Raw genomic sequence first — 24,796 nt, 5'->3', positions numbered from 1 at the left:
CGTTTGTCTGCGTTTCTCTGTCGGGAAGGTAATTTCAGGAAGATCATTCAGAGCAAGATCAGGATTTGCACACAGGCAGTCCTTAGGTCTTGGTCAGAACCTTTCTCTGTGTGTGGTGGTGGCTTTTTTTCTTCTCCTCGCTGATTTTGTAAGTGATTTCTGGGCCAAAGCTCTCTGCTGCCACGAGCTGCCACAGGGGAAGCTGCTCCAGCTGACAGCCACAGGGAAGTTGTCACCCTCTGTTCATCTCAGGTCCATCTATTCTGCTTCTGCAGCCTCTTTTTGCCGCCATATCCAAAATTTTCGTGCTGCAAGAGCTTGACTTTTCCTGCTGCAGAGAGCCAGGGCTTCACATTCTGGGGTGCCCCGGCTGTTTGTGGAGACCCCCGCAAGAAGGAGCTCTGGTTCCTGGCTCATACACCAGTCCTGTCCCGCAGGACCTTTCTCCTACGCCTTGCCAGCATCCACTTCCAGAGCTGCCCGATGTGGCCATGGCCCCTGGGTCATGTTTCCCATTTCCCGGCATGGAAGAAGGCTTGTTCTTTATCTTGGAGGGGCACCCTCCAGTAACGGAGAAAGAAAACAAGCCACCAAAGGAGGGGCTTTGTTTTGGATGGGGATTCCAGATTGCTCACACGTTGGTCAGGTGAGGCCAGACTGGGGAAACGTGGGGTTTCTCCTTTGAAGTGGCTGGATCTTTGCCTGGCAGCCAGAGTAGGAAATACAGATTATTATTATTATTTTCCTTTTATGACTGCCATGTGTTTGACAGGCGATCGAATTCATTGTGGGGAGCTGCCCTCCCCTCTCCCTGCTCTGGGGGACCATTTGGGACAGAATGACCCCATTAACAATTAAAGAGAAAAGCCAATCCTAAATCTCTCCTTTTTTTCGATGTTGTTTATAACGAAACAACATTCCTGCCTTCATTCCTTTCTTACCCTACAGGCCCCTAATGCCAGATGACTTGATTCTTGCAAATACCTTGGCGTAGGTTTGCAGAGATGCTGACTGCTGCAGCTCTTAAAGGCTTTGCTTGGTACCGTGCGTCACCCGGTCAAAAATCCTACCGTGGGTATCCCCTCATCACCATCATCCACCCGTCATGTTGTACACCTCCGTCACTTCTGAGCAGCATCCACACAAAAATAAGTCAACCCCAGAAGAAGAAAGCCTTGGGAAGGGGGGTGGAGGATATGAAATTTGGATGGCTTTTGATGGATATTGGCAGATCTTCCTTCCCCACCAGCCTCGTGGCCGCGGGCAGGTAGGAGCAGGTTGCTGCCACTGCTGGGAGGTGCACCCTGGGTATCTGGAGAGCATGGCAGCGCTGGGCTGGGAGGATCCTGCAAGGTTTGAGCACTCTTGGTGCTTCTGCCATTCATCCCTTGGATCCCTTGAGTTTAAACGTGTGGGTTATTTGTGTTTGTACGGCTTTGTTTGTTTGTTTTATTGTAGTTATAGCCGTTTCTTGTTGGGATTCCTGGCACTGGCTGGGGCTAGAGCTGTGCCAACCTGCTCTTCAGCCCCATGGCAAGTTAGATGGTACCTGGCCCCTGCCTAACCTGCCTTCTGCCTCCCTCCTGTCCCCCAAAAGCCTCCATTTTCCCACGCTACCAAAACTCCTTGGCCTCCCCCTTGCTTTGCAAGTGGAAGATGTAGCCTTTCCCTTGAGGAAGAAAATACTTGCTCCTCTTCTTCTTGGAGCAGTCTCAGGAGGGAGTTTTGAGGCTGGTGTAACGTGCGTCCCCTCTGCACCCTGCCGGGCTCCATGCGGGGCGGCGATGCCACAGAAGGAGGTGGGAGCTCGCGTGGGTCGGCTGCCCCCGGCTGTATGTGCTTTTTAAAGAGTCTTATTACTGGTGCTTAGAAAAACACAGCCCTTGGACCATCTGAGGCTAATAGGAGGTGAACTTGTGTGCGAAACAAACCACACTTTCAACACCAGTGCGTGGGGAGCGAGCGGCTCTCCACTTGGGAGCCAGCGGAGAAGACGGAGAGCAATTACATCCCCAACTGTTTATTAAAACTTGTGAAATTACTCATAACTCCATGTGTGCGACGGCTTTGTAGTTGAGTGATGCTCTTTGTTTGAACATGGGGCTCTCGAAGAGGGCGCAAGCGCGCGTGTGTGCGCGGCTGAGCCCGCCAGCGCATTATGTCATGGACGAAGCAGGCGCTGCACTTGAGAGAGGGAGAGGGAGAAATGTGTTTTACAGGGTGAGGTACAAACTGAAATGGCTGTGAACATCTGGAACTGATATTAGGCTTGGAAAATGTTTTCTGTCACTCCAACACTCCTCTGGAGGAAGGTTTCTGAAGTTAAGAAGCTCCAAAGGGGATGAGGGGGAGGGACGAGGGGATAATATGACCGCAGTGCAAAGTGCTTTTTATGTCTCAGTTCTGGTTGCCGTAGCCAGGCCGTGTCCCTGCCCATGTTGGACTGGGGACCTGGAGTATTGCCATTGCCTGTTGTGGTGGCCCTGGCTTAGAAGGTCCCCTGGTTGAGCTGAGCCCAGCCACTCAGATGGTCCTGCATGGGGAGTGCTGCCTCCTTCAGCTCACGATGGGTAGAAGGACAGAAGGATCCTTGCCCTGGATTTAGGGTTGGGAACCAACGAGCTGCGGTGGGAGGCTTCATCTGGAACATGAAGGATGGAGTCCTCGGGTGGGGACAGGCAGACCTGTGCCTGGTTTAACACCTTCTGGACCGTCTCCAGGGCCCACCTGGGAGGTCGGACCCACCTGGGGGCCGGCGCAGGTTGGGGCAGCTGCTGTGAGCCTGTAAAATGCAAGGTTTAAAAATAAAAAAAGCACTTTGAATGTGCTTGTAGCACACACACAGGAGGCCTGGGGACAGCTAGGGGAGGATGAGGAGCTGGGCTTTCTCTGTGTGACGTGTTGGGATCTGTGGGCTTGTGGGGGGCCTGTGGCGCTCCTGGGGTGGTGGCCATGTCGCTGCTGTGTTGCTTTGTAGCTCTGGGAGCTCCTCGGTGTCTTTCTCAATGTTCCTCTCCCTGGTGCAGTTTTCTTTCCATCCTGCCCTTGTCTGTTTGCTGCCAGGTCTCCGACCACGGATCTATCCAAAAGGGCCTGGCCAAGGCTGACAAACATCAGCCCCGGGGGCCACAGGATGGTGCCGAGCTCCTGCCATGCCTCTGGGCCCCGGCTCTCTGTGGGGGACTCGGTGGGTGGCCGCCATGCACCTGCGCACGGGAGGGTGAGGAGGCCTGTGGAGTTGGTGGTTTCAGTGTGTGAGCCACGAGAGGATCTCAGAGCACTTTGCCGTTTGTAAGCCAGACCCTTCCTCCCGCAGATCATGCGGGGGGCTCTCCCTTGCTGTGCAGATGGAGGGAAAAAAACCAAGAGAGATAAAATGCCTTCCCTGAGGTCACAAGAGCTGGGCAGTGAGTTAACCTCAGCATGAGACCTTCATCATGGAACAGTACTCGCCTCCAAGAGCGGAGCGGGGTGCAAGTCCCAGGTCCCCCCCAGCTTCACGTTCGCTGCTTTGTCAGGAGCCATGTGCTGACCACTGGAATACGTGGCACCTCCCAGTTATCCCCCACCACCACGGTGGGTCAGCCCCGTACCCCTGCAAAGCACGTGTCATAGCTGTGCTCCTTGAGCGTGAAGCCAGCTCCTCCTGCTTGGGCTCCAGTCTCAAGTGGGTAGAACTGGGAAGATGCAGAGAAACAAAGAAAAGGAGGCTGAGGGGAGACTTTATCAGTCCCTACAACTCCCTGAAAGGAGGGTGTAGCGAGGTGGGGGTCTGTCTCTTCTCCCAAGTGACAAGCCATAAGACAAGAAGAAACGGCCTCAAGTTATGCCAGGGGAGGTTTAGGATGGATATTAGGAAAAAATTATTCACTGAAAGGGTTGTCAAGCACTGGAACAGGCTGCCCAGGGAAGCGGTAGAATCGCTATCCCTGGAGGTATTTAAAAGCTGGGCAGACGTGGTGCTGAGGGACATGGGGCAGTGGTGGTTTGGGCAGTGCTGGGTTAGTGATTGGACTCGATGCTGTTAAAGGCCCCTTGGAACCTGGACGATTCTGTGATTCTGTGAAAGCGGCGCTTGCTGTCACTGTGGTTGAAGGTGACGGTGAGTGCGAATGTGACATTGTCACAATGCCCTGCTTGCTCTGTGCTGCTAGCAGATTGCGAAAGGTGGATTACGAGACTCTACCTCTCTCCCGGCCCATCGTCTTCTGTCCTGTTCTGCGTAGGCTCTTACGCCGTGGTTTCCCCTCTCCTCTCTGTGGTACCACTTCTACAGCTGAGTGTGTGTTGACAGCTGGGTTAACATACGTGGGGATATTGTGGGGTGTTAGTTGGAAAAGCTATACAAAAGAAAGAGTGCCGCTCATTTGCTTTCATACAGCAGTGCTGCTGTTGGTCACGAGGTGCTGTGTCGCAGAAGGACAGGTGAGATCTGAGCAGAGTCTCCCAAACTTTATTATTTCTCACGTCATTGAGGGATTCCAGCTGCTCCTGGGGCTCTTTGGCTTGGCGGTGATCACGTTCGGAAGAAGAGGTAGCCCTCATCCAGAACAGCTTGTAATCCTCAAAGAACGGAGCACAGAAACACAGCCTGCTGAAGGAGCTTGTTGGGGATCACGTAGACCTCACAGCAGGAGAATCAGGCTTTGGCAGCTTGGTCAGAGTGCTCTAGTAGACTAGGGCCCTCTGTATACAGGACTGTGGTGTGGAGAAGAGCTGGTGGGTGAGCTGGGGAGGGTGACTGGGGAGAAGGCTGGGCAGGATGATGTACAGAAGTTGAGGGTATGGTTATATAAAACCTGTGCACGTCACTGCGCCAGAGTGACAGGCGTCTCTGGAGCAATGCTGTTCTGCAGAGGAGTCTTTGAATACGCATCCTGTCTATAAAAGAAAGTGAAAGAGGTCAAACCAGAAGGCTTAGTGTTTTGTACACTTGCAAGTAGTGCTCCGAATTGAGGCTTGAGAGTATCTTATTTATAACTTAACTCTGTTCTGTAGAGCATCATTCTGACGTGTCTGGATGGCCGGGGCTGTATAGATATAGCTATGGCAACCGTCACTTCCAGTACACCTTCTTGTGTGCAAGCTGTGCTGCTACTGTCATGTGAAAACCAGTGATAGGCTGGAAGAAGAAGAGAAAAAGCCATCAGGCCAGAACAAATACTGTGCCTGTCAGTGCAATCTTTGTACAACCAGGTTGCACTCCTATTACGTGCCTTAAAATCATCCTTAGATTCCTGCCTTCCAAACAGGCTGGGCACCAGAGAGAGTAGTAGGACTTGACACTGCCCTTAGAAAGCTGTAGGAGCTTCAGGTCCAGCCAGGAGCTGGGTAAATACGTGAACGACCAGAGTTTTAATTCATGCTAATGAAGTGTGGAGGATATTAAAGCATGAGTGTTTAAACCAGTTGTTTTTAAAGATGCTAATGATCTTGAGCATGGGTGATAGCATTGACTACCTCTGTAAAGCCCTGTGGTGGCAAAGCTCTCTCTATAAGGAGTGCTAGGGACCGATATTAGCATAGGTGCCATTTTTCTAATAAGCTGTCCCGGGGATGTAGGCTCTGCAGCTGGTGGGTCGCAAACTGAGACTTGGAAAAGAGACTCTGCTGGTTTCAGGAGAGCAGCTCTTCTGCTTTTCCTGTCTATGATACCAGACTGCTGCTCTCAGCGCAGTGATGCTGGCGGTCAGGAAGGTCAGTGCTCAGCATGGGAGCGAGCAGCAGCTCTTTCAGGGGGCATCTGTGTGCGTGACTTGTGTTCAAAAGAGGTCCTTAAACATCACCAAAGTAGAGGATGGTAGTCAGGAGCTGGTGACCCACTATTGCCAGTCTTATACTCACTGCTTGGTTGTCTTCTACCTACTCGTTCCTTGGTGGTCTTCCTGGTGGATCTCAGCTGGGTTCTTGGTGGGCAGGTGTTCGGCTGATCACAACCACTGCTCGGGGAGGACTAACTCGCTTATGTGCTGGGGGTGGAAATGCAGCAGAGCTTCATCTGTGACTGCCTGTGTGCGGCGAGCCTGGGCAGGGCAGGGCTGCTCTGTGGAAGCTGTTGCTGCTGCTGCCTCTCCTGTAACTAGCGCATGGGTAGAGATGTTTTCGACACCCAGAGTAGCCTTCTTGAGCGCTGAATCCATTTCACTTGTTAGCGAAAGGAAAGATGATTCAAAAAGAAGCCTTTGAAGAGAAGGTCAAGTTTTTGGAAGCTGCTTCCTGGGATGTGTTGTGCAATAGCACCAAGCAAGTGCTTAATTTTGGCCATTACGCTCACTGATTTCTCTCCCACTGGGACAGCTGTAGTTATTTCCGCCTACCAGTGTCATTTTTGTATCCTGGAAAGCAGAAGGGAGGTGGAGGGTTCTCAGCTCTCAACTAGGATTGAGTCAGTTACTGAAATATTTCATTAATTCACATTTCCATATGGTCGTTCCAGGGTTTTTTTGGCGTTTGCCTGCCCAGACACCTTTTGGACAGAAGTGGGCATTATCTTTGCTTTCTCCCAAATCACTTAATCGGTGGGGAGCTGGGACTGTCTGCCCGTTCCCTGCTGACTGCAGAGGACGGAGCAGCCTGGATGGTGCCACGAGTATGTCATGCACTTGGAGAGCACAGTGTTTGCCAAGGGCTTTGTGCTGTCTGTTCAGAGCTACCTCTGCCTCAGGGCAAAGGACAGCTGGAGATGCTCCCTTCTAGCTAAACTTCTTAAATGGCAGTTAATGAGGCCAGTCATGGAGGGTTTTTTTTACTGGTCTGTAATTTTATCCTCTAGGATTAAGTTTCTCCTGATCTGGAAAAGTCAAGGCCACAAATCCATCTTGTCAGAAAGCATCAAAAGCGAAGGCTGCTAACGCGGTCAGACGGATCATGGCATGTGAGCGCAGTTCAGTGGAACTTTTTCATAGGAGCCTTTATTGACTAGACAGGCTTTTCTAATCAATAAGTTGCGGCTGGAATTTGGAGGGAAGCTCAGTCTGTGCTTGCAAAGCTGGCACTTGGCCATGTCGCCCTGAGCTACTTGGAAAATTTAGTCTGTGGGGCATTCACGGATGCAACACAACCCTGCTCTGGGAGGAAACTTGGGCGTGCTCGCTGAGCAAGACACATGGGTCTTCCCTTTGGATGGGCTCTGAATGACGCCCAGACTGGGATTCCCTGCCAGGTTAGGATCTTTCTGGAGATTTCGCATGTTCCTCTCATGCTAGCCAAAGCGTGAGATAAGATCCTGAACGGGATGGGGAATCTGCTTTCCACTCCTCTGGCTGCTGTTGAGGTTTCCCATGCGTTCAGCTTTGTCAGGTGGCTGAAATACAATCCAAAAAGTTAGATGGTGTCCCTCCACGCTTCTCTGGAAGGAAATAAGGGTAGGAAAGGGATCCAAGGAGGCACAAAGGCTGCCTTGGGACAGCCTATTCTGTCCTGTTTGAAACCTCTCAACCCCAGTGCAGGAGGTACTGTGGGGACGTTGCAGTCGTTCTGGGCTGTGATCCTGCCCCTTGCCAGCTCTGCCCTGCCGGCGTCAGGGCTGCTCTAACCCACACCGTTCCCCAGGCGCATCTGTGTTAGATGGCTCATGGTGGTACCAGCCCTTCATCCCTGCATCTCCCAAGCTGGGCTGTGCACGCTGTGTGTCCTGAGGACCATCACCGAGACAATGGGGACTCCCCTTGTTGGGCAAACGGCTCAAGGTGGGGCATGTCATCTGTTCCCCATGTTGCTTTGGTCTGAGGGAAGTTAAGCAAAAAATGGAGAGGTATTAAACCTTGAGCCAGGGGATTTGCCAATTAAAATAGCTGCTCCTCCTGCAGGTTTCATATGATACAAGAGCAGGGAGAGACCCTCCCCATCTCCCCCGTGACCCCTTCCCAGTTTGTTCAGCTTGCTAGGGATTGAGATCTGGCTCTTGGGAGGGAGGGGGCAGCTGGGGCTATGTTACATTTCATGCTGTTTAGATAGGCTAAACCTTTCCTCCCTGTAATTGGGTGATTGGACTTGTGAGCTTTCTCAGATATTAATCTGGAGACCCTAGAGGGGGTCAGATTAGGTTATGGAGACATAATAGGAAATACTGCTGTGGCTAGTTTGGGTTATGGGGGATAGAGTGGATATTCTGCAGCGTTCCCCTGCTGGGTTCCCACCGATGGGGCCTGTGTGGTGGGGTCAAGGAGCGGTCTTATCTCAGCATCAGGTTAACTTGGTCTTTGCTGGGAGCGACTGTCTCTGAACTCTTTCCATCCCTGTAATCCTGCTCTTCCAGAGAATGGGACCATGACCTCTCCTTTGCCGGAGGGAGGGGTGGGTGGTGCTGACCTGCCGCTGGGGCTTGTTTGCAGAGGAAAGAACATCTCTTTCAAATGGGCGTCATGTCTCCAGGAACCCTGGGATAGAGAAAGCTTCATTTTCTGAATTGGTGTCGTTTGGACCTAGTGAGGTCTTTCTCCTTGCTAGCACACGTCATGCCAATGGTGGGGAAGGGGTTGATACATCCCAGAGGGGATCATTTTAGCAGCGAGCATTTAAGTGCATCCTTTCATCTGTCCCATGTGAGGGATGTATTTGAGGAAGGATGTCATGTTGGTCCAGTTAGAGCCAGTGAGATGAGCTTGTCCCTGTGGCCAAATGAGTGTTTCAGGGCTGTACTGATTAGGGATGCTGCGCTGAAGCAGCATCCTAAGGGGTATTGGAGAAGGGGAACCACCGTGTTTATGCTGGAGAGCTGTTTGGTTTGGGGATAATACCTCCTCCCATTCCTGCGTGCGGTGTCCGGCAGCAGCTCTGCAGCGCTACTGGACACGAGTTCTGCTGATACAAGCCTGGCTCCAGGCACCAGTCTGCAGCACTTCTTCCAGCCCTCGTTTCTTTTTATTAGCAGTGAGATGACAGATAGGGGATGGTCATTAATTTAATAAAGGAAGTTTCTGATCATGACTACAGAAGCAAGGTTTTTTCCTGAGGTTTTTTTGTGGTGGTCTGATGACTCACCCTGATGAAATAGGGTGACACTAGGGTAGGAAATACCTTACCGGCGTTCGGAGCCTGGCAATGGCTCTTCCTGCATAGCAGCCCAGCTCCTGCAGTCATTCTGCTGGGCTGTTCTTGGGACTGGCCTCACCAATATGAGCATTACCCCCACTGAGAAGATCTGAATTTCAACCCTAGAGAGACCCATGGTCCTTTGCAGATAGGTCAATTTGCTGGCACTGATAAGGCTCACTCTTTTCCCCGGTCACATGCCTGGAGTGATGGTGGAGTCAGGAACGTTGGCTGCGGGACCCCGCTCTCCATCTGGCCCTCTGTGGCACACTCACATGTGTGCACACTTGTAAGGACACCGAAGGCAGGAGCGCAGGTGTTAGCTGCATGGCTGGACCGAGAGAGGAGAGCTTGCACACAACCACAGATAATACTTTCCTTTATCCTGTGCTGTCATCTGTGGAAATCGATAAATCTCACCAGCTTCATTGTTCAGCCCGGGAAATTGAGGCACTCAGCAGTAACGGCCAAAAACTGAATTGCGCATGGACTCTAAATCCAGAAGAGCCAGTTAAAAGCAAGCGGTCCAAATTCACGTACAGTTAATGTTTACCGTGATGTCTTCTCCCAGGCCTCAAAAGTTCACACTTGGCTTCAGATTATTCTCAGATCTCAATTTCCAGTTCCTCCAGACAACTTTGGTGTTGTCTTGGTAGCAGGAGAGAGTGTCAAACCCAGGCGAATGTGCCTGTCCCGCCAGGGGCCAGGGCCAGCAGGAGCAATAGCTAAAAGAAGCCACCAGGTCTGCTCCATCCTGGAGCACAGCTCAAGCAGATGGGGAATGGCCATCCCACCTGGGTGCACGGGGACAAACTGGACCCTGCTGGAACAGCGTGTGGTGGCTGTGGGGACTATTCCCTCTTGGCATCCTGATTTCGCTGGGGGTCTTCCCACAGCCCTGCAGCTGATGGAGCTGCTGCTCCCAGATGTCCCCAGGATGGTGTCTGGCAGCTCAGCCCTGTCTCAGCACCCTGCTCTCTGCGGGCAAAGGCACGGACCGTTGTCTTCTTAATTTAGCTAACAAGCTCTCTTTGAAAGCTCCCAGACCTTTTCCAGTCCTCAAGAATGAGCTCAGAGAAGCAGCAATAGCTGCTGAAAATTGGGCGCTGGGGCCCCTGGACCTAGCGAGAGGCTGCACGTTCCCCTCCCGGGGGGGCTGTGAGGGACTTTTGGTGCCTGCTCTGCCTGGCCCCAGCTCCCAGCCTCCCTGCTCCCTCCAGTCCCGAAAGCGGGCGGCAGCGGAGAGGCATGCCGGGGCTTGTTGGGAACGGGGCTGGAGGTGGGAGCGTGTGAGCTGGAGAGGCAGCCAGTGATGGAGGGGGGGACGTGGGAAAGCTGCCCGGTTCATCTGGGCAAGGTGGGAGGCGAGTAGCCGCACAGGCGCTCCCCGCTTGCCCCAGATGTGCACTGCGAGGATGGGCTGCTCGGCATCTGCCTGCTTCCTCCAGCCGCAAACAGCTGGCGCCTTCGTCGGGAACACGCCGAGCTGCACCGGGTCCGACACCGCTTCGGCAAGGCCGGGTCAGCCAGCTCCCTGCGGCTCCCGGCCCTGCGCTGAGCCCGCACCCTGGGGGCTGTGGGACGGTCCTGTCCCCCCGGGGTGTCCCGCAAGGAGGGTGCTGGGGCCAGCCTCTACCCTCCTCTCTGTGTGTCTGGCGGTGGGCAGGCAGTGCGGTGGACACCGAAGCTGGGCAGCAGGGCTGGGAATGGGAATTGCCTTCCTCCCTGCCCTCCACGCTCATCAGCTGACCCCCTCGAGCTCCTCCAGATTCCCTTTATCTGCTAATATTAGTCATAAAACAATCTGGCTCTGTCCATAATCCTGTTAGAGCCTTTGACTCTTGCTCCTGTGACTCCCGGCAGCTCTAATTACAGATACTCATGCTGGTGATTAATGACTTGATTCATCTTCAGTGGCACCAGTTTTACATGTGAAGCCTGCTTTTCCCCCCGCAATGATTTGTGCAAAGGGGAAATAATCCCTGTTAAAAACCAAGAGCACAGAAATGTGGTGTTGGCGTATTGCCTTCATCTGGCCCTTCTGCATCCTGTCCATCCTTTCTCTCATCTCCCCCCGGCTTTTCATCTTGGAGAGAACAACCCTAATTGCCGCGCGCTCTAATTTTGCTGCACTGTAACCCATAAATCACTCTGATGCACGGAGCATTTTCATGCTCCTTAACAAAAGGAGCGGGATTTTCCTCTCTGCTGCGTGTTTTACAAGTGACTAATTGCATCAAGGCACCTTTGAAGCAATGACTTCATCAATTGCTCATCCTGCAGACGCACTGCTGGTTATGTATGCCTGATCAGAACCCTACATTTATTAGGATTAATTTATTCTCCAATCATTTTTCTTCCACCGCAAGGACAGGGAAGTTGAGTGATGTTACTTGCTCAGCTACGTAAGCACGATTTCTTGCCTCATTACTGAGCCTGAGATATTTTTGTTACATGCTGAAACTTCTCCAAATGAAAATGAGTAATGTTACGGCTCGGATAGGAGTGCTCCCGGGACACCAGAGAAATCAAGTTATTTCAGGGTGCCTCCAAATTGACTTAAGATCTTCATCATCTTCCTTCCTAACTTTGCCCCCCCCTATTTTTCATGGGGCACATGTCTGCGTGAGCGATAGCACGTCTTGGGGCTTCCTGCAAAGGGGCCTGGGAGCGGGTAAGAGTATATGTTTCTCCCAGCTAGAGACCATCCAAACTGGGGGGTTCATGCTCTGGGTTAGCAAATCCTTACGAGGCTGCTGGCAAATCCGCAGGGCGTGTGGCCGAGCGGGAGGGGTGTGGAAGAGCCGGCTGTGTGGAAAAGGATGGCGTGAACACAGGCTGAGCATCTCCAAGGAGGCACTGTAACTGGTGAGGACAGAGTGCAGTAAACACGGGCAAATTCACACATTCTCTTAAAAGCTGTGGTCAAACTGTTCCGTAGGAGTAGTGGCTGATAACAACTGCCAGAAGCCCTTGACTCAGCTGCTAACCTCCCACCCCCAGAAAGTCTCCTCTTTTGGGAGGGACGGAGCTTGTTTGCATCCAGGCGGGAATTTTGCCTCGGCTACTTCCAGTCTGGTGTTCAGCTGCCCTTAATTCACTGCTGGCCCCTGGAAGTGCCTGGGTGGGGGGAGGATTTGCAGCATATAAAATGGACCAAATGGGGTCATTTGGAACCAGAGCTGGGTTTAAGGCTGTAGTTTGGGGGGGGGGGGCAATGCTGGAGAGCATCACCTGGATGATGTGCAGCGCTGGGATGAGGAGGTGCAGGAGAGAGGATGGAGAAGGAGCATGGCGGGGGGGATGGTTTCCTTCTGTTGTACTGTGTAGGAGCTCCTGTAACACGGGCTGGGAAGGTGCTCGTGCAGCCCTGGGGAGCTCAGGTTTTCTTGGGAGGCCAGAGAAAAGTAGGTGACTGCTTTGGAGAGGTTGGAGAGAGGGCAGCTCCGGACCTAGGAGATGTACCGAAGCCCAGAGCTGTACAGAGGCGTGCTTGTTTTATTTTGCCAGCAGCAAGCTGGCAAGACGTTGGCTGTTTTGATGGCAAATCTGCTGTCCTGCTGGATGGCCAGCCTCGGTTCACGTCGCGTGTAACGGGGCCAGCTATTAATGAGCAGCGGAGCAGAGACCCGGTCCTCGGCTGGCACAGAGCTCTGCAGTCCCGCTCTCCCTCCGGCCCTTGGATTGGGGTGGACGAAGAGGGGGGATATTGGAAAAAAAAAACATGTCAGGGAGCAGGGGGTGCTGGTAAATGTGGGTCTCTGCCTACAGAGGGGGCTCCTGCACTGCCCGAGGCTGTGCGGGCTGGGAAGGCAGGAGAAGGGATGCAGCGGCTGCCAGCTGACCTTTCTCAAACAGTTCATGGGTTTCCAGAGCAGCCGAGGTGTCAGCGGTGTAGAGCAGTCACAGCTTCCCAGTCGCTGGAGGAGGAAGGCAGGGGGCACTCGAAAGGGGAGGAAAAGGCTCCGTCCTGGAAGGGTGGAAACCTTGCAACCTATTAACCGTTTCTCAGCGGAGAGGGATGGAAAGCAAACAAGGGTCTACTTTCCTCCTGCGCCCTGCTTGCCCGCTCCCATCCTTTCTGCCCTTCTCTCTTCTGGCCCTGCCTGCCTTTCCCTCCAGGCTCCCACGAAGGCAGGACTGAGGACATTGAGGATTTGGGTGAAAAATGAGCTCTGCCCCACCATGCCGAGCAGACCGAAACGGAGCAGCGTGCTGGAAAGCAAAGCCTGCTTCGGCACCCCGAGGCCTGGCAGTCCCCATGGTTGTGTCTCCGAGCAAAGGCCTCTGCTTTGACAAAGTCTCTGCAATCAGACTTAATTAGTAGGCAGGGACCCACAGAAAAACCGTTTCCAGCCCTTTTTTAACCAGCATGAAGCAAGGTTCTGTGTTGTCTTTATTTGCTGAAAGCACGTTTGTCTCAAGGAAGGGAAGGGGCTGAGTTGCTCCATGACAGCCTAAAACTAAGACATTCTGGCTCACAGATGACAAAGCTTGGGAGTAAATTAGCAGGCAGAGTCTGTGAAAGGAAATGTTTCCTTAAACGTTTCCATAAAAGCTAATTGGCCTGTAAGAGCAGCGTACCTGTGGGTGCGCTGCCTCCCCGGGTTCAGGGCTCGGGGAATCTATTCCTGGCTCAGCTAATAATTTCCAGTGTGACTTTGAGCAGGTCATTTCAGTTCCTTGTGCCTTGGTTTCCCTCTCTCTGAAACGAGAAGAATACTCCCTTCCATAGCACTGATAAGGTTCAAGTACTAAAATTTTATTACTCAGTTGAAGATCCTTGGCAGAGGGATATTATGCAGATAGAAGGTTAATGATGATGATGGGGAGAGAATAAAAAAAGAAATTGCTGTTTTATTTTTATTTTGCTCTTTAAATGAGGTTTAATAGCCAGTTTTCAATTCAGGAATAAAACCCAGTCCTCTGTGACCACCAAATTATCTCGCAAATGCTGTTCTGTGTGCTCTTAAAGCTTGCGGAGGAAGTGAGGAGCATACCCCTTCCCTCTGCTCTTAGGAGCAATCAGCAGCTGATCTCCAGCGAGAGTTTTTCTTTTCCCAATTAGGAAGCCTGTCTTGATTCATGAATAATTAAGAGAGCGCTTCCCCAGAGTCCTCCACCCAGTGTCGTGGGTCTGACAGGGGCTGATGGTCCCCGCTGGGGTGACAGCCCCATTGCACCAGGCGTGGTGTGTGTTGGGGCAGCTCCTTGCCCCGTGGTCTGAGCAGATGGAGAAGGATGGAGGGACCCGCCTGGGGTCGGGTAGGAGGTCAGGCAGACTGGGCAGGCAGGACTTTACCTCTGCCAGAGGGAATTAAAGGCTGAACTGAGCCATTATCCCCACAAATTAACCCCATGCCTTTCCAGAATAATTTCTAGGTAAGCACATCCCACCTCTGTGATGACCCGTTTCCTTCTCCAGGTGTATCAGTTGGCCTAACAAGAGATATTGACACCCCCCCCCCAAGAAACAACATCTCACTAAGTATTTCTCCAAAGTGGAATTCAGCAGGAAAAAGAGAGCACAAGCACCAAGAGTGCGTCCTCACGAACGCAGCCTCCACCCCGGGGCTGGACTCTGCCACCTGGACGGTGGTGCCAAGGTGCCCCTTCCAGGAAAAGAGCCTGTTAGTGTCTGCAGGGATGCTGCGTGCTGGGAGGGGTGCCCGCAGGGTGGGTGCCCACCCAGCCCCTCGCTGGCCTGCCCACGGTGCCCTGCCCGGCGGCACCGCTGCCCACCCCGGTTCATCATCCTCACCACAGCCGCCGTAGGCTGTAAATGTCAACCACAGTGAAACCAAGCGCAGTCTGTGGCCGGGTGCTTGCTTATTTATTTCTTTTTGCATTTGTTTTTTTCACAAACACTAGCAACGTCAAGAACGCCGTGTTCGTCACCCCCAAACTATTACAAAAGTTAAGGTCAAATTCGTGGAATAGTTTTGGCTGGGGGAAAAGTACAATATAGAGGGAGTTGGTCCCTGGCGGGTGAAGCGCGGGGGCTGAAGGATGCTGTCTCCTCTCTTTCCACCGGTTGTGGATGAGGGTTTCCCGTCTGGGTGGCAGAGTCCAGCCACGGGGTGGCACAATGGGAAAAATCACTGTAGGAAGATGAAGGAAGAAACCCAATGTTCTGTCTTTATCCTCCTTTTCAGCCCTGTGATGCAAAGCTATCCTGGTGTGTGCCTCCCCATGGAGACCCTCACCGGCAGAGTTTGGGTAGCTGTTCCCTCTGTGCCCATGCCAGGAGCTGAGGACCTGGGAATGGGAGCGCCTGGGGCCAGTATTCAACCCTAAAGTGCTGGTCCATCACTTCTTGGCTTTGCTGTTGGCCTCTTGAATATCTCTTGAGTTTCTTCCCAGCACTTTAAATTTCATTGCCTATATAACAGGCTTTTAAAGAAGGATCCTTGCACTGTCCCTGTCCCCTCATCATCTTTGCTCAAAGCTTTCCCAAAAAGCTGCTGTGCATATAGACAGCTGGTTTTCTCCTCATCCCCATGCCCTTCTTCCTCATACCTCCATCTCCATCTCGATTCTCCTGGCCGTGTCTGGGAGGGATTCACCTGTAGATGCAGGGTTTAGTGTCTGCACTGGGGAAGGGGCTGCGCTCCCCTTAACCCTCCCACCTTGATAAATACGGTCATGATGAGTTTGTTGAAGACATGGGTTTGTTCATTTGGGTTTGTTTTTTTTTTTTGCCATCTGTGTCTGTACACAGCCAGCGTGGGACTATGATGGTGACAGTATTTCATAGAATCATAGACTATCTTGAGTTGGAAGGGACCCGCAAGGATCCTCAAGTCCAAATCCGTGAAGCAGGAGTTGCCTGCTCCGTGTGTATGTGTATAAAATCTCTCCCAACAAGACCCTGCTCTCTCTTGGCACCTGGAGGTGCTACTGTAAGATGAAATGATTGAATACCATTGCCCCGCAAAAGGTCACTTTGCGTCAGTAAAACTCGTCTTTGTAAAGAAGAGGAGCTCGGTCAACCTCTCTGTTTAAGAGCCGGGCTCCATGTTGTTGCCAGAAGAGCTGTTTGGGTGTTCGGTTTGCGTGATGGACAATGGGGAAGAAAGGCTGGGGAGGAGACCCCCAAGGTGTGGTTCTGCCTCCTGCAGCCTCCCTGCCCCTGCTCTGGGTCCTGCCGCTCGCTCGGCGCTTATTCATACCAGGAACAAAGCCAGCCCTTTTTTGACCTTAAGTGATGTTTTAGGATTTCTTTTATTTGTGGACCTTGGCTTGGCCTTCTGCCGCTATTTGTCTCTCCAAAAAAAGGATTCTGCTCTTTCAATTTCTGCATCCAGTTTGGTGGTGGGGGGGGAGGGGGGTATTACCTATCGGGATCAGTAAAAAGCTCATCTGACTTCGTAATACTTAGCATTTAGATAGTGCTTTCCACCGTCAGAGCCCTTTGCAAACTCCCAGTAATCCTCCCAGCACCCCTCGAGTTAGGTAAGTATAACTAATCCCAAACAAATAGCTTCAGTGTGGAACTAATGTAGAGAATGCATAAGAGTAATTTAAGGTTTAAAGGAAAACTAGTGGGTAATCTCGCAACGAAATTAGAAAAAAAAGGGGCAGAGAGGAGGGAAAAAGCCCGAGTTATTGAATGTGAAAGTTAAATCAGGCTGGAATGCATTGTTAATTTGCATTTCAAGTAGCCGGTTTGGCTGCAAGTATTACAACTACTTAGCGTAGATCTGCCCATTTGGAGGGATAAAATACATCAAAGCTTCAATAACGTGTAAAATAATTAAATTAAAAACGCCCTCAAGTTTGGCCTTTTTACACGTTAGACCTTACCAGTTTTTCTGTATAGTTTTGGGGTTGTTTTTTTAAAATCTTGCAAACAGTACTGAATTCCATATTTTCTGGGTGTTTGTATTTAACAAGTGTATTTATGTTTGAGTTTCCGAATTTCATCCCCCTCCTGCCTGTCGTCTCTGACCGGGAACTCAAGGAGATTTGCACACCCTTGTTAGTAGCTTTGTCAGAGTGTCTTGCAATTTGTGTGTCTTGGTTCCCTTTTTTTCCAACGCCGGTTGAACAGTTGCATTCCGTTGCCAATAGAACTCATTAATCCGTGTTCCATTTGGGATAAATTTCTGAGAGGAAGAGTTCAAGATTGGATTCCCTTTGGAAACGGAGTACCTGACCTTTGTTCTAGGCGATGACCTTGGCCTTGTGCATCTTGCACCATGTGCAGGAGACCATGTCTGAGGGGCTCGTGAGCAGGAAAGCTGCAATTAGAGGCTTAGGTTTCCGATTCTGATGGCTCAACAGGGCACCTCCCATCGGCTTTCCAGTGTCAGCCCTGGGCGCCGGACCAGACCTAGGGCTCCAGCAGACCAAGTCTCCTGTGAAAACCCATTTGCTTGTGCAAGTATTTGCCCATGCGGGAAAACTCCTTGCGGAGGGGAGTGACTCTGAGCTGGCGGTTTCCCTGCGCGCCTCCTCTGAATGCGTCCTCTCATGTATGGGCTTTAAACGACGACTGCCGCTTAGAGGCACCTCTCTGGTTTTCTGGCCCCCACGCATTGCAATTGCAACCAGTCCCGGTGTTGTGTAAGACGTTGCATGGTCAATCAGGATTTTACAGACGGATTTAGCGGCAGATGCTGTTGCAAACCGAAAGTAGCTATAGAACGTCGTAAGGACTTTTTGCAGCGTTTTTATTGCCCCCGAGCATTGCCCACCGCTCCAGGTCCCAGCCACAGAACTGGCGCTCACAGCGGCGGTGCGTGCCAAAGCCCCGAGTGTCCCCACTGCCCTGGCGTGGATTGGAGGGGGTTTTGGGGTGACCAAGTGTGACAATGCTGATGTGTGACGCTGGATGGGCGCTGGCAGGACCGAGGTGTGCTGGAGGGGTCCTGGTGTGGGAGAGGGCTTAGACTTGTGCGTGGGGCAGGGAGTGGGGGAGTCTGGGAGTCCCAGCTGGGGCATCTCAGGACTGGAGACCAAGAGTAGGACAAGCTGTGGTCCAGGCCAGGCTAAGCTATGTTACTAGAACGACAGAGGATGCTCTCTGGGTGCTTTTCTTCTTCTCCTACATTCACCTAAATCCAAAATCCCCTGCCTCCTGCCCTGGATGTTTCGAAGCAATTACATATTTGAATCACAGAATCAGAGAATCTTAGTGGTTGGAAGGGACCTTTGAGATCATTGAGTCCAACCACATTAAAAAAAAAAAAAAAAAAAAAAAAAAAAATTTGCTTCAGACTTCTCTTCCCCTCCATCCTCAGGCCCATGTTTCGAAAGGAAAGTAACAAAACGTGCCTGAAGAGCACCCAGTATGACCATTTATCAGAGAGATCAGGCTCAGGAGAGGCAGGAGGGAGCCCACCCCTCCCTCGTGCCCCCCACCCTCCCCTCTGCCCGCCGTACCCCTCTGCCGTGAACTTCTCGAGAAGAAGGAATAATAAAGGTTTGGCAGGTCTATTCACACTGTGTAAAATTGAATTAGTGGAGGTATGTGAGGAACATGGCTCGATTTCCATGGGGATGAAGAGATCTTTATCACCACCCCCCCAGGATTATCCCGTGCAGCACAAAGCCACTTTCAGCGCTGAGGGGTGGGCATCCCCCCCCCCGCCCCGAGCCTCGTCAGGGTAAAATCAAGGTGACGTCTGAGTTGGACTGGTCTTGCTGGATCGGGAGCTCAGCCGCGGTGGGGAGGTGAAAGGGGAGAACCGAGCTGAGGTGAATGTCTGCAAAGGTGCAGATGGGAGATCGGGCGAGCAATAGGAACCGGGACCCCACCCCCGCGTTTTTTCTGTCCCCTCCCCTTTGACAAGGTTCAGCACCTTTTGATGCCCTTTGACAATCCCGCAGGGTTTGAGGGAGTCCTGAGCCATGGCAGGGCCAGGAGGGACTGCGGCAGGGGTAGGGGAAGGCAGTTGGAGGAGATTGCATTGTAATCCCAAAAATAACAGCATGGCTTTCCCTGTCCGCTGCCGTTGAGCTCCACCTCCCCCTGCACTCAGTGGCAGCTGAGAAAATGTCCAGGACACGACCTGTCGAGGTCTTGGCCCTGTTGCAGAGGAATTATCATCTGTCTGTCCCAGAAAGGTCCCTGCAGTCCATCCAAAAGCTCGTCCAGCCCAGGGAAAGGGCCGAGGCTCCAGCCTGAGCGTGGGTGGCAGCACCATAGGACGGACGTGACGGTGCGAGTGACGGGGGAGCCATGGGAAAGCAATCCCGGCTTTTGGGGCTGACGGGCTCTGCGTTCGCTGCCCTGGACGGTGAAGTGCAAAATGGAAAGGAAAAGCAAGAGGGAAGAGCCCTGTTTGCACACACGCCCCTGCGCAGGCAAGCCAAGCAGCCGGGAGCGAGCGGCCTCTTTGCTTCCTCCCTCTCCACCCTGGAGGGACGTGGCTGGGTGGAGATCTGGCCAAACCTCTCGTCCTCTCGCTCGCCAGCGCAGCTGAGCTGGGGCAACTGGTATCTAGTGCTGGCGCGGTTCTGGCATTGGCAGCAGGGAGAAGCCCTGTGCATCCCTACAGTGTGATGAAGGCTAAGGAGAAAGTCCTTGAATGGGATGGGAGAGCGGATGGGATGGGTGTGCTGTGGCTTCAGGATGCACAGGGCAGGGTTTAAAGCAGAGTTCCACCACGTCGGGTAGGAAGTTATCTTCTCATTGCATGGATGGCATGGGAGACGGTGCAGGGTGAAGGGAAAGGGGATGCTCGGAGCAGAAGGGCGCCCAGGAAGAGAAGAGGCGGTCATGGGCACGCAGTGCAACATCCCACAGGAGAGCGAGCCTGCCCTGGGGGTGAGGAGCGGTGGGGTCCTGTGTGGGCAGGCGATGGAGCGGGGAGGCTGGAGAAGCCGCACAACCCTTTGGTCCTCCCTCCTCCGTCAGCCGGATCCGTCACTTGCGGTGTCTCTTTCCCACCTCGGAGCGATTTCTCCTCCGCTTCCTGCGGGAGGGCAGTGGCCCAGTTCTCATGAGCAGCCCTGCCAGATCCGCTCGCCGAGACCTGCCCATCCCAGGCTGGGAAAACCGGGCCCGAAATACCATGCGATGAGCAGATGTTCCCTTTGGGTCACTGCCCATCCCCAGTATTGCAGGCCAGGCTCCATCAGCACTGGCCCATGTGCTGCATGCTGACAAGCTTCATCTTTATAATTCGAAAAAGCCCGTTTCCTTTAGGTGTGACCCTTCACCATCTTGAAAGTTAAATTTCTTATTTGCCGGAGAATTGGGTACAGTGTCTTCTTGATGGAGCCTGGCCCCTTAGGGTGTCTTTCACACCTCTGTTGTTCCCCAAAATGGCAACCAAGGGCTCTAAACAGTCTTGGGTTTACTTTTGAAGTGAGGAGCTGCTGCCTTTCCATCATGTGTAGCTGCTGGTGACCATATGCTACTCCTATACAGCACCCGTGTGCAAGAACTGTGAGAACCTTGACATCCAAGCATCCTCCAAAATGGGTGGGAGCTGCTGGGGACCCCCTGCCGTGGCACTTCACCCATGTCCCCCCTTCAGCAAGATGGGGTTTGGTGCTGCAGGTTTGGGGAACGGGTGCTGGGGAGAGGCAGAGCAGCATTTTGCCCCACTTGCTGGTTTGTGTAGCGCTGTGGGATGCGTCAGCAGTGGAGCCAGAAACAAAACTCACTGCTGCCTGTGGGTACCACTGGTTGCTCCTCCTCCCCATCCAAAGCAGCGTCCCCTGTGTCCCACATCACCCCAGGACCCCTTTTTGATGCCCGCACTGGCTCAGGTAGTGAAAAGAACTTGTTTCCAGACTAACAAAGGGTTAAAAACAACCTGGTGCGTGGTCAGGGTGCTGCTGCCCAGGCCTGGACTGTGCTGAGCTGAGGGAGCGCGGGGGCTGCCAGCTCAAGCCCTTGTCGTTTGCCCCCCGTACGCCTTCCCTCGTCCCCGGGATGCAGAGCCCGCAGCCCTTTCGCTTGTTTGCTTTCGTCCTGTAACCAGCCTGTTTATTGTTCTGAAAAGGTTAAATTGGTCAAGGGAAAAAAAAAAAAAAAAAAAGAAAAAAGATAGATTATTTTTTTTTTTCTTCCCCTTTCTAATGAGAGTCTGGGGACCTTTTCCCTGCTGACGTCAGAGTCGGATCCAATAGCCTTTGCAGTGAGGCCTGATTTGCAAAGGACACCCTGGGGACAAGCAAAAATCTTGGTGAAACCTTTAAAAAGCAAAAGCACCCTTTGAGACGGTTTTCTGCTGCTTTTATGTCCTGATTTCACCTTCTAATTACTAACTCCGTATTTTTATTTTTTTTTTGTATATGTATATTTCCCCCCCCTCGAAGGCGGGAAGGGAGGGCGTTTGCAGCCCCCTGCGCTTGGCTCTCCCCCCGCCGGCTGCCATGCGAGGAGAAGCCAAGCCCCGGCAGCTGGGCTGCTGCGTCCTGCCTTGGCCGGGAAGCCGAGGGGGCCCCGTCTGGGTCGCTCTGCGCTCAGGCAGCCCCAGCCCTGCCATTCCCCCTCCACACCCTGCCTTGCCTTGCGAGCAGGACGGCCTGGTGCCCGCTGGCCACCGGTGACTGCCTCTCTCCAGTCAGCAGGTCCCAAGGGGCACACGGGGGGCCATCGCCTTCTCTTTTCCTCTTTCCCCAAAGCAGTGCTGAGGTGGAATTGCGGCTCTGCCTGTCCTCCTGCCCGGCCAGGCTTTCGGCGTCTCCCCGCCGTGCCCCAGCCCAAGCCGTGGCTTGTCCCGGCAGCAGGACAGCGAGGGTGTAGGTGGCAGAGACATAATTTTAGCTTGGGGGAAAGATGCCAGAACGTCCCGGCATCTGGAGCCCAGTGGCCTGTGTTTACCGCAAGGCCGTGGGAGATGCCCACGCGTTTGCTGGTGGGGGTCAGGGGGGAGGTCTCGGCCGGAGGTGGCATTTCTGAGATGCTGCTGTGGGCACCATGGCCCCTTGGAGCCGCTGGCCATGGGCGGCTGTGGCCGCGGTCAGGAATTTGACTCAGTGCTCCTAATTACCACCTTGACTTGTGATCCCATGTGCCGGGGCTGGCCCGAAACCCGCTCCCCGGCGGCAAAGAGCTCGTTATGCACAGCTGAGTCGTTTCATACCCTCCGGGTGGGGGTTCTGTTTTAGTTGAAACAGTTTAAATTCACTGTTAAAAGTTCTAGCTTTCTCTTCCCCCTGTGCCCAGGGATGGAGGATCCCAGCAGCCCTGCGGCACCGGAATTTCTCTTCAAACTTCTGCCCACCATGCCAGCGTGGTGCGGGCAAGTGGGACTTCACCAGCCCTTGGCACCGCGGTCGAGAGATGGCCTCGGGGTGCTCATCCCCTCTTCTTCCTCAGTGATGGAGGCTGGGATGCACCCAGGCCTATTGGACATGTTTCTTTGGCGGTTTTCTGGGAAGCTTGTTTGCTGTTTTTGAAGGACATTCAGAGGAAGATGTGTCTCATTCCCATTATAGCCAGACTCGATGAGGTTTGCTGAGCTCAGGGGTTGCTTGTTTGGAGAATGCAGAATATTGCTGGCCACAGGGCGATGCTGTTTGATTACACGCCTGTGTCCTGGAGGAGAGGACCTTATCTTTCTCCTGTGTTTCCATGTTTTGGGTGGGCTGTGGTGTGGGTGCGGAGGGTACAGCTGCCCTGGGGTCCCACCTGGGAGCAGCAATGGGTGCTTCCTCACAGGACAGGGACAGCAGGGTTTGAGTCCAACAAAAGACCTGAAATTCAAACAGTACAAACTCAGAAGAAATTTAGTTCTGGGTCCAAACTTCATGGCCATGCTCTTCCTAAGGAGCTGAATCTTTTCCCGGCACGAATACATCCAAACTTTGAGCAAGCTCAGCTTCTGCTCTGGCTCTTAAACCAAGCTTTGCAGATTTAATCTCTCTCCTTTTTTTCTCCTCCTTTGCTCTGGACGTGTTTCAGCCCTAAGCGGAAGCTCTGGGTCCAGCAGCCATGCTTTCCTCCTCCTCTCCAAAGCTTTTCCTCTCCGGCAGCAGTCGAACCGCGTGGGGTTTGCATGCTGAGCCCAGTGCAACTCCTTTGCTCTGCCCAGGTGTCTGCACAGACACCGGTGTGGGGGGACAGTTCACCTCACTGATGCAATTACTGAGACTTGCTATGAAACTCTCTAACTAGTAGCTCATTGCCTACTAAATGCAGGCTACAACCATGCGCTGAACTGGCTGGAAACACCTTTGGTTTGACAAACCTCCTTGTTCCTCTGCTGAGTGCTGGCAGCGGGGAAATCCTGCTGGAAAAAGGTATCTTCTGGAAAAATAAATCCCTCCGTGTCCTGCTATTGGGAGGCTCTGTGTGCGGGGCTCTGCACGTGGAGCTCCAGTGATATCTGGGACTCTTTTTGCACTGCAGACCAAATAGCTCGGCAGTAAAGCCGGTACCCGTGCAGGGTGGAAAGAGGCTTCACAAGACACGGAGGACAGGGCTGTGATGAAAAAAAAGCTCAGCATCTCATCTGTCTATCTTAAAGTGAGATTTCTTTCGAGATTTCTTTCATTGCTTTTTGGAGTGATTGAAATAAGCAATTGACTGGGGGTAGATGTGTGATGAGGAAGGACCCAGAAATTATTTCTTTCATGCTGTGTGCAGTCCTGAGGATGCTCCTCTGGGAGGAGGTCGGGTGACCACGGCCCAAGAGTGTCACCTGTGGGGAAAGGGCTGACAGGGAAACACAGCAAAGCCCTGCCATGGCTTCAGCATATGCCATACCAGGCTTTGCCATGGCAGCAGTCTGGGGAGAGCCCCATTTGCCCGAGGGAGCCGAGGGCTGTGGTGACACAGAGGGATGAAGCACTGGGGCTGCAGGTCATGGCACCAGCCCCCAAGCACCCAACCGCTCTCTGTGGCACCCCCAGCCCCGAGCAGCACAATATGCCCCCGAAACACCCGCAGCGGCTGCCTCCTCCAAGAAAAACATCCCGGCGGCCGCAGTGGTTGAGTGAGAGGCTGGAGGAGGCGAGCGCGGTGGTAAGATGCAGGCAGGACAAGGAGGTCCCAGTGATGGCCATCCTCTCGCTGCAAACCTGCTGTCCAGCCAAGTTTGTCTCCAAACAGCCGTGATATGTTGGGAAGGTTGGGAGCACCCTCCACCTGCCCCTCCTCCTCGTTGTTCCCCTCATCTGTCTTCTTTTTTTTTTTTTATTCCTCCCCCCAACCTTGCCCCATCGTTGCTTTCAGCTGCTGCTTCTCACGTTGGAGTTACCTTCAGCAAACACCGCTGCATCCCGCCCCAGCCAGGCCAAAAAGCAGCTCCGGCCCCGTGGCCAAGTGTAGGCTTAGAGGCACAGCACAGACACAGCTCCATTAAGCCAGGCTGAGCCTTACGGGAATCGTTCCTGGCCCAGGCTTGAAAAACAAATATAGCACGTTGGTTTGCTTTGGCTGCGCCAGGAGGGTCACGCAGGGACACAGGTTTGCTGTTCTGATGGGAGGCAAGGTCCAAAGAGCAGCGTAATAGGCTGGAAAGCCGTGGAAATGGTATGTCATTATTTACATGTCAGGGACGGAGCCAGCAGAGGCTGAGGATGAGCTCGTAGAAATGGTCCGGGTTTGTGCTCGCGCTCATCATGCGCAGGAGAGACGTGGGGCATCGCGGAGGCTGGTGGGGTCTCAGCCACGTGTCCAAGCAGAGCAGGTCCTGCAGAGCAGGGATGGGTGAAAGCCCAACCCTGGCCTGTCCATCCGAGCTTACGCCGCTCCTCTACCCCCGCTCGGCTGGCCCAAAGCACCACGGCTCCGCGCTGAGTCGGAGCATCCAAAGGTTTGCTGGGTTTTAGCAGAGGTTTGGCCATCAGAGCCTGC

At 53.1% G+C, this 24,796-nt stretch overlaps 1 protein-coding gene across 6 annotated transcripts in view; it reads left to right on the top strand.

Moving 5' to 3' along the window:
- Positions 1 to 24,796, top strand: part of ASTN2 (astrotactin 2) — a 377,208-nt gene that overhangs the window by 285,806 nt on the left and 66,606 nt on the right. The window contains exon 20 of one of the 6 annotated variants that reach the window (XM_074609115.1): positions 949 to 978. The exons of the other annotated variants lie outside the window; for them this stretch is intronic. Within the exon in view, the coding sequence (XP_074465216.1) occupies positions 949 to 956 (8 nt within the window). The 3' untranslated portion in view covers positions 957 to 978. Of the gene's footprint in view, positions 1 to 948; positions 979 to 24,796 lie in introns of those variants that run through there. 6 annotated transcript variants of the gene reach the window in all.

This window comes from Larus michahellis, chromosome 15, assembly GCF_964199755.1.
Source record: "Larus michahellis chromosome 15, bLarMic1.1, whole genome shotgun sequence".
NCBI classification, from domain to species: Eukaryota; Metazoa; Chordata; class Aves; order Charadriiformes; family Laridae; genus Larus; species Larus michahellis.
Note: the sequence above shows the minus strand (reverse complement) of the source record. Positions and strands in the feature narration are given on the sequence as shown.